The following is a 15,525-nucleotide window of genomic DNA, read 5'->3' on the forward strand; positions in this document are numbered from 1 at the left end:
GTACTTTTTGTCTCTTTACTTTTCGCTGCATTTCTTACTCTGTGTTTTCCGAAACAAACATGAAAGTCACGCGTGCTATTCACCCCCCTCCCTCTAGCACGTCTACGATCATACACATGCACCTTACAAGAAATAGGGAACTATTTGAACATCTTGAAAGATATCGAAGATTAGTTGGGAAGTTGAATTACCGGTAACTCATCCGAATATTACATATCTAGTTAGTGTTGTCAATTAGTTTATGTCATCTCCAATAGTTTATTATTATGCAGTGGTAGAGTAAATTTTGTATTACTTGAAAGGAGCATTCAGATGGAGTATCATGTATGCAAATCATGGAGACACTCATATTAAATGTTTTTCAGATATAGATTGAGCAAGTTTGAAAATGGATAAAAGATCTATTTCAAGTTTTTGTATCTTTGTTGGAGGAAATTTAAGAGTAAGAAGTAAAATGTTATATCATGATCCAGTGCAAAGTCAGAATATAGGACTATAACACAATCTATGTGTGAGATAATATGGATATAACAACTCTTAACTAAAGTAGAACTTAAGCCTTCAGTACTAGCAAAAGTTTGGTGTGATAATCAAGTTGTTTTTCATATTGCATCGAATCTTGTGTTTTATGAGTAAATTAAGCACATTAAAATTAATTGTCATTTTGTTTATGAGAAGATTCAACAAAACTTGATTTCTACTAGATATTTGAACAACTAGGAGACATCTTCATAAAAACTTTAAATGAGATTTAGATTGATTATATTTGCAACAAATTAGGCATAATTAATATATATGCTCCAACTTAAGAGGATACATACACACATACAAAGAGACACAAGCATGATAGCCTGGCGACCACCGTGGACGCCTCTCACATGCGAGGACGCCTCCGCATGTGAGAGGTACCCACGGTGGTCACCCACCGTATGTGTGTGTGAATTATGTTAGCTCATGAAGACACACCTAAGAACATGTAAACAATCATATCTATGCTGGATGAATTTGCTGCACTCATTTAGGTACTAATATAGAACAAGTTTGTGATCACTAATAAGAGAAATTTTGTTGTCTCCGGGTAGCTTCTGGAGTATGCAAACTGATCGTCGAGGCTAGTGTTCGACACTATCTCCGTAAACGATATTGCTCCGCTACGGTGCTTAACGGATTGTTACAATTCGTTCCCAAGATACAACGACGACGAACGTCTCGGAATCGTAGCACTCCGACTTCCGAGACCAGCGAACCTTTTAGTAGACTTCTTGGACTCTTGAATGCACAAGATGAGATGAATGCTTGAGGAAGAGAAGAGAAGATTGAGTTAGTATTCCATCATCTGGAGGGTTCTATTTATACTGAACGAAGAGGTTGAGTGTCCTTTGGGTGAGTGGATGTGTTCCTTGGGCTGGATCGATCTAGATCATCTATTCTGAAGGGTTGTAACCCTTCACCAAGCCCACTTCAATCTCATCCATCAGATCTGAGGAGTTGTGACCCTCAGATCCCGCCTATTGTCATCAGCCATCGGATCTGGATCCATTGATTCGATGCTTCAGATCAAGTCTCATCCCAGGCCGTCAGATCGTTACTCTTTGCGATCCAACGCTCTAGATCGCATCACAAGCGATCCATCATATCTATTTGATCAACGTTGATCAACGGTAGCCATCCTTCCCTAAGTCAACTGTCCAGTCATCTCCCTTTGCCCACGAGGATGCCGCATAGGCACTGCCACGTCAAGTAAGAGCCTGACACGTCATCCGAGTGTCACGCAGGCACTGCAATGTCAGTGCAAAGTGCGCCTACAAAGCGCCCATTGCGCACGTGCGCACGTGGCGGGTGGCGGGCTCACAGGTGCGAGCACCTGCTCGCCCTAGGCTAAGGGGTCACCTGTCCTTTTATTTTTTTTTGTTAACTTCATTAACACATCTTCATTAATAAGTAGAGAATACACATCGAGAATTTCCGATGTGGGACTATTCTCCTATGTACTTTATTAATGAATAACAAATGTTATTTTGGGTTGACTTTAAACATTAATTTCTCATTCACCCTTAATCGGTTTTGAGCAAATTAATAGTCTAAATCTATCTATGTGAATCGTAGATTTCAATTTTGAAGTCAATTACGACTTTCAACAATTGATGGCTTCCTTCCTCTAAATCGTTTTGGTCCATTTAAGGCCCCAATATCCAACAATCCCCCACATGAATGGAAATTAATGCAATGCGTGTATGCATGCTGACATTTTACAAGAGTCCAATCGATAAGTCACTGCATCGGGAGAGGTAGCTTGTGGCTTTGAACCTTCCGTAGTGAAATGCTATCGAGTATACTAGGCTGCGCAGTGAACGTGGAACTGCTCACTGTTGGTGTATACTTAGACAATAACACCCACACAGAGATCTATCTCACCTACTTTAGGTTCTCATGGTTGGTTCCGTTTCGGCCATGGATATCATCTTGGATTCATGAGTGTTTCATTGAAGCGGCCTGTCTTCACACTCACATAGGTGACACTTCTATCAAGAGTATCCTACCATACTCCACCTTATCAGGTATAGAAGTCACTAAAAGCATAAGCTTAACCTCACTACATGAGGTAGGACAGCACAAATTCATCCTAGGATTGGGATAGAGATAAACTATCTAATCTGCTGGACCACAACTTGTGTAACTTCGTTGTCCCATTGAACCAAGATCTTGGGATCTCCAGTCAATTAGGTAGGGTTACCGCTACAGTCGTTTTCAGTTGTAGATTTTTAATCTCATTCCTCTTGATGAGCAGTATACTTGATCTCGACTCAACCCCTTCGTTAGAGGATCTGCCAAATTATCTTTGGACTTAACATAGTCGATTGCAATCACTCCATTCGAGATCAACTGCCTAATGGTATTATGTCTACGACGTATATGTCGTGACTTCCCATTATACATATTACTCTGTGCTCTTCCAATCGCCGATTGACTATCACAGTGGATTAGTACGGCAGGCACAGGTTTCACCCAGCTAGGAATATCTTCCAAGAAATTCCGCAGCCATTCAGCTTCCTCAGCTGCTTTGTCTAGTGCTATAAACTCGGATTCCATAGTTGACCGAGCAATGCAAGTCTGCTTAGTGGATTTCCAAGATACTGCTCCCCCACCGATCATGAATACATATCCACTAGTGGATTTGGAGTCTTTTGTATCTGATATACAATTAGCATCACAATATCCTTCCAATACAAGGGGATATTTTCCATAATGTAATCCATAGTTCATAGTATATTTCAAATATCTGAGAACTCGCATCAATGCTTTCCAATGAGTGTCGTTTGGATTACTCGTAAAACGACTCAGTTTGTTGACCGTACAGGCAATATCCGGACGTGTGCAGTTTGTGAGATACATCAAACTGCCTATTATCCGAGAATATTCCAACTGCGATATGGTCTCACCATGGTTTTTTGCTAAGTGTTGACTTAGATCCATAGGTGTTTTCACTGTAGAGAGATCGTACGCATTGAATTTTTTCAATACAGATTCTACATAATGGGATTGTGTTAAAACTATCCCTTCTGATGTCCTGAGAATTTTAATTCCCAATATAACATCTGCTTGACCCATATCTTTCATATCAAAATTTCTGGTCAACATTTTCTTTGTAGTCATGATTACATCATGATTACTGCCCATTATTAGCATGTCGTCTACGTATAGACAGACAATTACATAGCCTTCAGGTGTGTTTTTGACATAAATGCATTTGTCACATTCATTTATTCTGAATTCGTTTGACAGCATTACTTTGTCAAATTTTTCGTGCCATTGTTTAGGCGCTTGCTTAAGTCCGTACAATGACTTAACAAGTCGACACACCTTTTTCTCATTTCCAGGAGCCATGAACCCTTCGGGTTGCTCCATATAAATTTCTTCTTCCAACTCACCATTTAAGAATGCAGTCTTAACATCCATTTGATGTATTTCAAGGTCATACAGTGCTGCAATGGCTATTAGCACTCGTATGGACGTAATCCTTGTCACCGGTGAGTATGTATTGAAGTAATTAAGGCCTTCCTCTTGCTTGTACCCCTTGGCTACAAGTCTGGCCTTATACTTGTCAATTGATCCATCAGCTTTATACTTACGTTTTAGTATCCACTTACAACCTACTGGTTTATTACCATAAGGAAGGTCTACTAATTCCCAAGTATGATTATTCATGATAGACTCAATTTCACTATTGACAGCTTCTTTCCACATTGGAGCATCGGGTCTAGAGAGAGCTTCACTTAATGTTCTTGGTTCCATTTCTGACATGAAAGTCATGAAATCTGGCCCGAACGATTTCTCAACTCTAGCCCGTTTGCTACTACGTGGCTCTTCACTTTGATCGTCAATAGTCCTTTTATAACAGCTAAGTTCGGTAACGTCATTTTTGTTTGAACTTCCGTTGTTATCACTTTCAACGTTTCCCTTTTTATTTGGGAATACGTTTTCAAATAATATCGCATTTCGAGATTCTATGGTTGTTCCCACATGTATATCAGGAATATCTGATTTGTGAACTAGGAAACGATATGCACTACTATTATGGGCATATCCGACAAATATCGCATCGAACGTTTTAGGTCCGATCTTTACTTACTTTGGTTTAGGTACTTCGACCTTTGCCAAGCACCCCCACACTTTCAGGTATTTGTACGATGGCTCGCGGCCTTTCCATAGTTCATATGGAGTTTTATTATTTTTCTTATGAGGGATTCTGTTGAGAATGTGATTTGCCGATAATATTGCTTCCCCCCACAAGTTTTGAGGTAAGCCTGAATTTATCAACAAGGCATTCATCATTTCTTTTAGTGTCCGATTTTTATGTTCGGCAACACCGTTTGATTGAGGTGAGTAAGGTGCCGTTGTTTGATGGATAATGCCAGATTCTGTACAAAATTCATCAAACGGTGCACCATATTCTCCACCTCTATCGCTTCGAATTATTTTAATTCGTTTGTCAAGTTGGTTTTCAACTTCTGTTTTATAGGTTCTGAATGCCTCTAGGGCTTCGTCTTTACTTCTTAAAAGAAAGACATAACAGAACTTTGTGCAGTCATCGATAAAAGTAATAAAATATTTTTTACCTCCTCTAGTTTGCACAAATTTCAAGTCACATAGATCACTATGTATTAACTCTAGAGGAGTTGTCGTCCTTTCCACCGAATGAAAAGGTAGTTTCATCATTTTCGCTTCCACGCACACTTCACATTTGAGTGTTCCGTCAACATTGACGTTTGGTAATAAATTTAATTTGACGAGACGTTTGAGAGTATTATTATTCACATGTCCGAGTCGATCATACCATAAATTAAAACACTCAACAACATAGCTGGAAGCATTTATTTTATTACCATCAAAATTTCGGAGTACAGGCATTACAACCATTTTGAATAGACCCTTTTCTAGGTACCCCTTTCCTACGAAGACATCATTCTTCGTAAGTACAAAGTTGTCTGACTGGAACACTAGCCTAAATCCGGCCTTGACCAATGCCGCTCCAGAAACTAGGTTCTTACTGATGTCGGGAACATGGAGTACATCAATGAGTGTTAGCTCCTTTCCAGACGTCATCTTCAGAACAACTTTTCTGAGTCCAACAATTGGCGACGTCGTGGAATTACCCATATAGAGCTTCCTGCCATTTATCGGAGTATACTTGGAGAACATCGCTTTATCGGAACAGATATGACGAGTTGCTCCAATATCAATGAACCACTGCTTCGGGTTGGTATCCACCAAGTTGGCTTCAAATACAACCGCAGTGAGATCCAAGTCCTCAAGAGAGGTTGCGACATGATTCGCAACATCCTTTGGCCCTTTGGTTGGCTTCTTTGGGCGTCTGCAGTCCTTGGATAGGTGTCCTGCCTTTCCACAGTTGTAGCAGGAGCCTTTGAACTTCTTTGCTTGAGCCTTCCTTTTGAACTGCTTCGGCTTTTTGGCGTTCGACTCGACCAGGTTGGACATTTCGTCTATAGTCCGCTTGGTTCCTCTGGAGTCAGATAACTTTCGATTATCCTCTTCTATTCGTAGCCTCAGGATCTTTGCTTGTGCTTTAGGTAATTCTTGAAATCCTTCCATGACGGAGGGAGCTTCTCAATTACCGCAGCAACTGCGAATGTCTCGTTCAGCTTCATGCCTTCGGCGTCCAGATCATGCATTATTAATTGCATATCTTGGACTTGAGATGAGACGCTTTTTGAGTCCACCATCTTGAAATCCAGAAATCGACCGACGATGAATTTCTTCAATCCAGCATTTTCGGTCTTGTATTTCTTCTCAAGGGATTCCCACAAAGATTTTGCCGTCTCCAGAGAACAATATACGTTATATAACGTGTTGTCCAAGGCGTTGAGTATATAATTGCGGCACAGAAAATCTCCATGAGACCACGCATCGCTAGCAGCCTTACTTCCTTCCGTAGCGGCTGGCGTGTCTTCGTGCAAAAACCGTACAAGGTTTAGCGTTGTTAGATAAAACAACATCTTCTGTTGCCATCTTTTGAAGTCGGTTCCGGTGAATTTCTCCGGCTTTTCTCCGTGCGGAATGGTTGTCGGAATGGCGGTCGGAACGACGGTCGGAACGGCCGTCGGAATGTCGTTGGTAGCCATATCAGTTTGCAGGAAATATCGTTTACGACTGTTGTCTCCGGGTAGCTTCTGGAGTATGCAAACTGACCGTCGAGGCTAGTGTTCGACACTATCTCCGTAAACGATATTGCTCCGCTACGGTGCTTAACGGATTGTTGCAATTCGTTCCCAAGATACAACGACGACGAACGTCTCGGAATCGTAGCACTCCGACTTCCGAGACCAGCGAACCTTTTAGTAGACTTCTTGGACTCTTGAATGCACAAGATGAGTTGAATGCTTGAGGAAGAGAAGAGAAGATTGAGTTAGTATTCCATCATCTGGAGGGTTCTATTTATACTGAACGAAGAGGTTGAGTGTCCTTTGGGTGAGTGGATGTGTTCCTTGGGCTGGATCGATCCCTTTGCCCACGAGGATGCCGCATAGGCACTGCCACGTCAGGTAAGAGCCTGACACGTCACCCGAGTGTCACGCAGGCGCACTTTGCGTACGTGCGAAGTGCAAAGTGCGCCTACAAAGCGCCCATTGCGCACGTGCGCACGTGGCGGGCTCACAGGTGCGAGCACCTGCTCGCCCTGGGCTAAGGGGTCACCTGTCCTTTTATTTTTTTTTGTTAACTCCATTAACACATCTTCATTAATAAGTAGAGAATACACATCGAGAATTTCCGATGTGGGACTATTCTCCTATGCACTTTATTAATGAATAACAAATGTTATTTTGGGTTGACTTTAAAAATTAATTTCTCATTCACCCTTAATCGGTTTTGAGCAAATTAATAGTCTAAATCTATCTACGCGAATCGTAGATTTCAATTTTGAAGTCAATTACGACTTTCAACAATTGATGGCTTCCTTCCTCTAAATCGTTTTGGTCCATTTAAAGCCCCAATATCCAACAAATTCAACCTGAACAAGTCTAAATAATTAAATATAAATTAAATGATCTGTCATCTATTTAGTATTTTATCTAATGCTGAAAAGAAAATTCTTCAATGAAATAGGATTATAGGAATGAACATAAATGGAAAGCCCCCCTCCCTTCCTTTTGCAGAGCTTTGTAGAGTAGATGTCCAACCTGTTCACCGCATATGCTTGAATCGCATTGATGTGCTCCTGGTTCCTCAGCAGGCATTTTAGAAATGGAAAATGAATCAATTGTTACAAATATTATTATCAATAAAAGTATTAGAGTCCAAGTCATTCACTCATACATCTATATTTGTCAGTTAATACATTTCTGTTCATATCTTCTTGTTTGTTACAATTTCAGGAAAGCGAAAGATTCACAAAGCCACCAGCTGATGACATGTTCTACTCCCGCACAAAAGGAATGTTAACATGCCTCGGCCTTCAGAACTATGAGAAGAACTTCAAGAAAGGCATTTTCAATGATGCTACTCTTCCCCTTCTCACAGATAGGTAAGGGTTTTGTAACCCTCTATGAAGTGTAGTCTTTTGAACAAAACCCCTGCATTGCACCAAAGTAATCCGTTTTACAAATAGTTGATATATATATGAAAAGCAATCATACTCTTCCTAGATCCTTTTTTAGATTTTTTTTTTTTTTTGTCATGTTGCAGTGCTCTTCGAGATGTCAATATTCCTCCTGGGCCTAGGCTTCTCATTCTTGATCACATACAAAGGTAAACAACAGTTCCTACTCAATCACGTTGCTTCCAAATCTTTAAATTTTCATCATATTTATTGACAGTTCCATTTGTATCCAACAGGAACCGTGATTTGGTCTAACGATGAAGATGATGGACAAATATTAATTGACTTCAAAGTTAATGTGACAAGCAATGAGAGCAAATCTGGTCGTCCGTGCCAGTTTAGATGCACTTTGTGCTTTTGAGACACTCTCCTTAGAGCATCTCTAATCCATCACTAAAATACTAAATTCAGTTTAAAATTAACATCAAAATGCTCTAATCTATACACCAAATTCAACACTAAATATGATGATATAAATAATACAATGCCAAAGATGGTTCATCATACTATATTTGATGTGGGAGAGGATTTTTATTGTTTAATTTTATTATATAATTAATAAAATCAAATATAATTAATTTATAATTATTATTTTCTTTGTCTTTACTTATGGGATATTTAAATGTAATCATTATTTGTTATAAATTTAAATTAAGTATATTAATTTAGTAGCATATTTAAATTTTATTAGGTATATTTATAAAGATTTAATTTATTAAAATTATTATTTTTAATTTATTTAATATATTTAATTATAATTATCCTATGAAGTATCAATTTTAAATATAATAATTATCATATAAAAATATTAATAAATTTAAATGTATATTGATAATTAAATTATGAATAAAAATAGAATATTTTAAAGAATTTTTTTTTGTGTGTGTGTAGGTGTGGGTGGATTGAAACTAAAATATTATTTGATAAATTGTATTATTTTAATGTAAAAACTGCACTATGGTGTTATGGGTTATGAATCGGAGATGGTCTTATAGTTTTCATCTTATCCAAATTTTGCTCCAAAATACGTTTTATTATAACAGGGATCATCTTGTTTTCATCTTGGAAATCATAGTTCCACTTCCTCTGTGTTTTATTTGCGTCTTCATATGCAGAAGGTGGTTGACTATTTCTCTGTAGATGAATTGAAAATGGCAGCTTAAAATTGAGTCAACGCAGTTCGACGTCATCATCGACTTTGTTCTGACTATCAGTGGTCTTCTTGTAGGTGTACCATTTGGCGATGAAAAGGTAAGCGCCGAAGTTGAGCAGGCTCAAGATCGCCAACAGCCAGAAGAAGTAATCGAGGTGGCCGCGATTAAGATTGTCGGGAATCCATCCGAGATTCTCGTTCTTGGTGGTGATCCCGGTGACGATGGTGACGAGCAAGGCGCTGAGGTAGTTCCCGAGCGCCGTCGTGGTGAGCGAGAGAGCGGAGCACATGCTCCTCATGGCGTCGGGCGCCTGGTCGTAGAAGAACTCCAGCTGCCCGATGAAGGTGAACACCTCCGCCGCCCCCACGATGAAGTACTGCGGCACCTGCCAGAAAACAGAGACGGGCACTGCTCCGCCGCCGGCATCGTCGTACAAGCCGTACCGCTTAACGGCGCTCAGCCTCGTGAGCTCGAGGACGCCGGCGGCCAGCATGGCGAAGATGGAGATGACGAGACCGACGCCCATGCGGGTGAGCTGGGTGAAGCCGCGCTCCCGGCCGGTGAACCGCCGGGCGATGGGGACGACGAGGCGGTCGTAGACGGGGACCCAGGCGATGACGCTGAGGGTGTCGAAGAGGGAGAGGGACGCGGAGGGGATCTGGAAACGCCGGCCCAGGCGGCGGTCCAAGGTGTTGCCTTGGAGGACGAACATGGTGCCCATCTGGCTGTACACGGCCGAGAACACGATGCCGCTGGCCCAGACGGGCAGAAGCCGCACCAGGCTCTTCAGCTCCTCCACCTGCGTGACGGTGCACAACCTCCACGGGTTCGCCTGCCCATCTTTCGTCGCCTCATCTCCGGCCGTCTCCACGGCTGCTCTGTCCAAGAATCTGGAGGAAACAGAAACGTGAATTACGAACCCTAGATCGTTACGTTAATCTAACCAAATCAGAATTGACGTGCTCGAATTGATCCGTGTGGTCGAGTTTCCGGCTCCCTCGGATGGCAGAAGCTTCCCGTGCAGTCTCGTGCAGCAGAGATTTATCTTCCGGCACCTCCACTCGAATCTTCCGCAGCGCCGCCACGATCACCTGCGCCACCCTCGTGATGGGGCTCCCTCCGGGCCTCTGGTGCCGGTACAACGGCGTGCCCAGGAAGAAGCTTCCCACGGCCAGCGCCATGGCGGCCGCAGGGATCCCGAATCCCCACCCCCACCCCACGTCGGTCTGAACCCAAACCAGCACCGAGGAGGCGACCAGGGAACCGATGTTGATAGAGAAGTAGAACCAGTTGAAGAAGGAGGTCTTCCTCTTCTTCTCCGACGCATCTGATTCGTCGAACTGGTCGGCGCCGAAGGAGGAGACGCACGGCTTGATTCCGCCGGTGCCGAGCGCGATCAGGTACAGAGCCGCGAACACCGCCGCCGTCTGCGACCGCGACGCGTCACAGACGCCGCCGTGGCAGCGGGGTTCAAGGCCCCTCACGGACGCCGTCAGCGTCAGTAGACTCAGACCCTGATTGCAGAACACGAGCACAAGAGACATAAATTGTTTTCCCTCTCTTTCACTTCAAAACCATCAATTTCCTTCTAGAATCGCTTTGACTACCATGATGTAGACGATCATGAAGCTTGAAATCGTCCAGTATCTGCCGGCGTAGGCATCGGCGACGAACGCACCGAGCAGCGGCATGACGTAGCAAGTGCCGGACCAGTTGCTGACGTTCTTCGCGGCGGCGGCATTTCCCTGGTGGAGACGATCCTTCATGTAGTTCACCAGGTTGGTGCTCATCCCATAATACGCCAGCCTTTCGCAGCATTCGTTTGCTGAAATTGATATCGTCCGACCAGAAATCACGCAATGAGGAAGAATCGATATATCTCGAGAATCCATTATTAGTATCTACGGCGTTACCGAGGATGTAAGGGCATGCTCTCCAATTCCCAGAGCTTTTCTTGACTGCAGGGTTACCATGGAAGTCGACTGTCCCATCCTCGGTGTATGGATCTTGGCCATTGTTCGTGCTCCTCATTGTGAGTCGGAGGTGAAGATGTGGGATGTGTCTGTTTATATAGATCGAGTAAAAGAAGCTTGCACTTGCCAGCAACTGCGTGGTGGATGATGCTGGGATATTTGGCACGCCTTCCTACGTGCAGATATAGAAGAGATGGGATTCCAATTTGCTTCTCCATAGTGATTTTGTGACAAACTTCCTGCCCAATGGTGTAGATATGAATACAACATTCATGCATTTAAAATATCGTAATTTATCAAATCACACACCTATAAATATGAATTCATCAAAAAAACCTATGTTATTTTACTATTTACCAAAAGATATTTTTTCAAGTGCACTTTCTTTTTTACCCTTATGACAAATCTATTTTTTTTTTGTCATTTTTCTTCGGGTAATTTTGCATGCAGTCCCTATTGGCAAACAAATCTTTGCATGCAGTCCCCATCCATGAAAATCTTTGTTTTCACTCCTCAGTCAAACATATTTACCTAATTATCATGATATTTTTAGGTACAAAAAGTCTAAAAATCAGTATAAATCTTCTTAAATTGAGTATATTAACTTAGAATCTAGTATATTTTCTATCAAATTGAGTACGATTCTTTTTTCACCTCAAAATATACTCGATTTTAGTTTAATATGCTGAATTTAATAGGAATTATACTCATTTTTAGACTATTTGTATCGAAAAAATATGAGGGTTAATTTCGATAGAAAATATACTCGATCCTAGTATAGAGTGCTGGATTCTAGTGTAAAGTGCTGAATTTAACCGGAATTATACTTGTTTTTAGACTTTTTATATCTAAAAAATAAGAGGGATAATTTTGATAGAAAATATACTCGATTTTAATATAAAATGCTGACTTTAAGAAAAATTATACTCGTTTTTGAACTTTTTGTATTCAATTTTGGACTTTTTGTACCTAAAAAATCTGAGGGGCAATTTAGGTAACAATATTTGCATGAGGGAGTTGAAATAAGTAATACTTTGCATACATGGAGTGAAAACAAAGTTTTTTGGACATGGGGATTGCATGCAAAGTTAACATTGTGATTGAGGATTTTTCTCTAATTTACCGTTTTTCTTTTCTCCCGCTTCTCTTTCCTATCTTAGTTTCTTTTATTTTTATTTTTCCTTTCCTATCTTTCCTCTTTTTTAGTCCAACGACATAGAAGATTTAATTAACTTTTTAATAACATTTTAATATATTTAGATAAACAAAAAAAAACATGAATAGTAAATTTAAACTCCTTGTAATCTCAGCAATCCACAGGAATTGAAATAAGTGCAATCGGAGCTCTCTAAGTCTATCAGTGAGTTTGGTCAAAACCTACTGATGGACCTAGCGACCTCAGATTGCACCCATTTCAGTTCCTGTGAATTTCTGATATTGCAAGGACTTCAAATATAATATCCATTGATTATTTTGGCTTATCAAAGGTGTTAAAATATAATAAGGTAAAACTGGTAAAAATCTCCACGTTGGGTCTGATATGTATCATATCAAGCCCAACGTGGGCCTGATATGATTCAATATCAGGCCTAATGTGGAGAGAATTAATGTACAATGTCTAATAATGAAAAATTCTATTTTACTTCTTTGAGGATACAACAATGAAAAGAGACTTAAATAAACCAACAAGTTTATCATCTGGACCAGCTAAGACCCATGATGATTTGAAGTATAGAAGGATTAAGTGCAAATATAAGGTTCTTCATTAGAGAAACAAAGACAATTAACTGACAATGAAATACTCTAAAATACCAAGCTAACAGGTTTGTGTTGAAATTGCAGATTTTATGCAAAGCAAACAGTATAGAATCACTCATGGTCTACTAAGGGTTAATGGCACAAATTTTAGATAAGAGCAACTTGTTAAAAGTAGGTGGGTATCAATAAAATAACAAAATTATGCAAATAAATCAAAGTTATTTAATCACTAAAAACTATAAAATATCTATAAAGAAACCTTATGTGATTAGAGAAATCCAATCTCTCAATATGGTAAGCTCAAAGATTATCACTTTTGATCAAAACCCATATTGGGCCTGATATGATTTGGTAAGCTCAAAGATTATCACTTTTGATCAAAACCCACATTGGGCCTGATATAAAATCATATCAGGCCCACGTTGGGCCTGATATGGAATCATATCAGGCCCAACATGAGCCTGATATGATTCATATCAGGCCTAATGTGGAGGTCTTTTGTTGATTTTTTTCTTATTATATTTTAACATCTTATAAAAGTCAAAATAAACAATGGATAGCATATTGAACTCCTTGCAATATCAGAAATCCACATGAACTGAAATGGGTGTAATCGGAGCTCTCTAAGTCCATCAGTGGGTTTTGGACCTAGAGAGCTCCGATTGCAGCTATTTCAGTTCCTGTGGATTTCTGATATTGCAAGGAGTTCAAATATATTATTCATTGTTTATTTTGATTTTTATAAGATGTTACAATATAATAAGAAAAAATCAACAAAAGACCTCCACATTAGGCCTGATATGAATCATATCAAGTTCATGTTGAGCTTGATATGACCTGATATGATTCTATATCAAGCCCCATATGGATCACACTCTATTAGAAATGCTCAACTATTTTAGAAACTTTTTATTTCATAATACGAATCATACCAACTGTTTTAGGATCATTTTACAGCAAAATTCTAACCAAATAGAGAAAAAAACATTCTTATAAATTTATTAGGAAATCGACAAATATTTAGTACCAATTTTCAAGCATTGATGTGCATGACACACTTCCACTTTTCTCCTCTTTCCTTGTACTTCAACAAGGATGTCACAACCATTTTCAACGCCCCGTTCTCATTATCTCCTTTTCTTCTTATCCTAGTTCTCAAAATTGTTTTTTCATCTTTTTCATAATTATGCATTTTTTTAACTAGTAGGCTGCTAGTGCACTAGAATGCCAACAGTCATTGTGCCAATTGCCAGCAAGAATGTTTCACAGAATTAGGACTGTAAATGAATCAAGTATTCATGAACAAGTTTGGTGTTCGACTTGGTAAGAGCTTGTTTATGTTCGTTCAATATACATAAGATTAATTAAACAAACAAGTTTGAACAGCTCGTTAAACTAAACAAACAAGCTTGAACACATTTGTGTTCAGCTCGTTAACGTTCGTGAACAACGTTCGTGAACAATGTTCGTGAACAACGTTCATGAACAATGTTCATGAACCATATTCATTAATAAAGCTCTTTTCAATATGCTAAATAAACAATAAAATAAATAAATAAATTTAAATTATCAAGCTCAATATTCAATCAAACAACTAAAACTTTCAAACAATCAAACAAGCTTGAATTGAGAGCTTGATAACATCTAAATGAACCAAGCTCAAGCCAAGCTTGAACCAAGCTCAAGCCAAGCTCGAACCAAGCTCAAGCCAAGCTTGAATTGAGAGATTGATAACATCTAAACGAACCAAGCTCAAGCCAAGCTTCAAACAAGCTCAAGCTCATAAAAAATAAACCAAGCCAAGCTTGAACACTCATTTCAAAAGTTTGGTTCATTTTAAGCTCGGCTCAGATCGGCTTGGTTACCTTATCAAATAAGCTTGAATACCCCAAAGCTCGACTCGGTTCGACTTATTTACAGCCCTATACAGAATGATATTCAAATATTGGTGTGCAGGTTTACCAACAAAGATTTAAGTGCGCGAATGATCTTTCTAGTAAAGTTAATTCACATCAATGATAAACACTAAACAATAAAACTAGTCTATAAAACCGTTGGTCAAGAAATAAAGTTGTTGCTAATTCATAGGTCAGTAAAAGGTTCTCTTAACCTCCAGAGATTTTAATAAAAGGTTCTCATAAACTTGAGAATGTGGTTAAGCTTTCAATATTACACAATCTTTTCAATTTAGATGATTCGTATTATCCATCAAAGAGTGAACACTCACTTGATTGTGTGGAATATATATACTTACTTGCTTGAGATGTCAAGTATAGTTCTTCTATGAACTGAAAAGTTCCTAAAATAATTGAGCATTCCTAATAGAGTGAGATTCACATGGGACTTGATATGGAATCATATCAGGTCCAACGTGGGCCTGATATGATTTTATATCAGGCCCAATGTGAGTTTTGATCAAAAGTGATAATCTTTGAGCTTACTAAATCATATCAGGCCTAATGTAGGTTTTGATCAAAAATGATAATCTTTGAGCTTACCATATTGAGAGATCGGATTTCTCTAA

At 39.7% G+C, this 15,525-nt stretch overlaps 2 protein-coding genes across 2 annotated transcripts in view; one reads left to right on the forward strand and one right to left on the reverse strand.

The window, feature by feature from the left end:
- The window catches only part of LOC122048164 (chloroplastic import inner membrane translocase subunit HP30-2-like), a 104,449-nt gene extending 96,078 nt beyond the window's left edge, over positions 1 to 8,371 (forward strand). The window contains exons 6-8 of the mRNA XM_042609759.1: positions 7,893 to 8,041; positions 8,203 to 8,265; positions 8,353 to 8,371. Of these exons, the coding sequence (XP_042465693.1) occupies positions 7,893 to 8,041; positions 8,203 to 8,265; positions 8,353 to 8,371 (231 nt within the window). The remainder of the gene's footprint in view (positions 1 to 7,892; positions 8,042 to 8,202; positions 8,266 to 8,352) is intronic.
- Positions 8,372 to 9,286: 915 nt separating this feature from the next.
- On the reverse strand, positions 9,287 to 11,301 carry LOC122048165 (protein NRT1/ PTR FAMILY 8.1-like). Its single transcript, XM_042609761.1, has 4 exons — positions 11,184 to 11,301; positions 10,878 to 11,095; positions 10,234 to 10,784; positions 9,287 to 10,160 (listed from the first exon to the last, which is right to left on the reverse strand). The coding sequence occupies exons 1-4, from the start codon at positions 11,299 to 11,301 to the stop codon at positions 9,287 to 9,289; spliced, it is 1,761 nt and encodes a 586-aa protein (XP_042465695.1).
- Positions 11,302 to 15,525: the final 4,224 nt, after the last annotated feature.

This window comes from Zingiber officinale, chromosome 2B (assembly GCF_018446385.1).
Source record: "Zingiber officinale cultivar Zhangliang chromosome 2B, Zo_v1.1, whole genome shotgun sequence".
Taxonomy (NCBI): domain Eukaryota; kingdom Viridiplantae; phylum Streptophyta; class Magnoliopsida; order Zingiberales; family Zingiberaceae; genus Zingiber; species Zingiber officinale.

What these genes read in the sequence shown, in the direction of transcription:
- LOC122048165 (XM_042609761.1), bottom strand. Translation starts at nt 11,301, where the DNA reads ATGAGGAGCACGAACAATGGCCAAGATCCATACACCGAGGATGGGACA. An exon ending in AGCATGCCCTTACATCCTCG is followed by an intron (nt 11,096 to 11,183) that starts GTAACGCCGTAG and finishes TATCAATTTCAG; the next exon opens with CAAACGAATGCTGCGAAAGG. An exon ending in GACCACACGGATCAATTCGA is followed by an intron (nt 10,161 to 10,233) that starts GCACGTCAATTC and finishes TGTTTCCTCCAG; the next exon opens with ATTCTTGGACAGAGCAGCCG.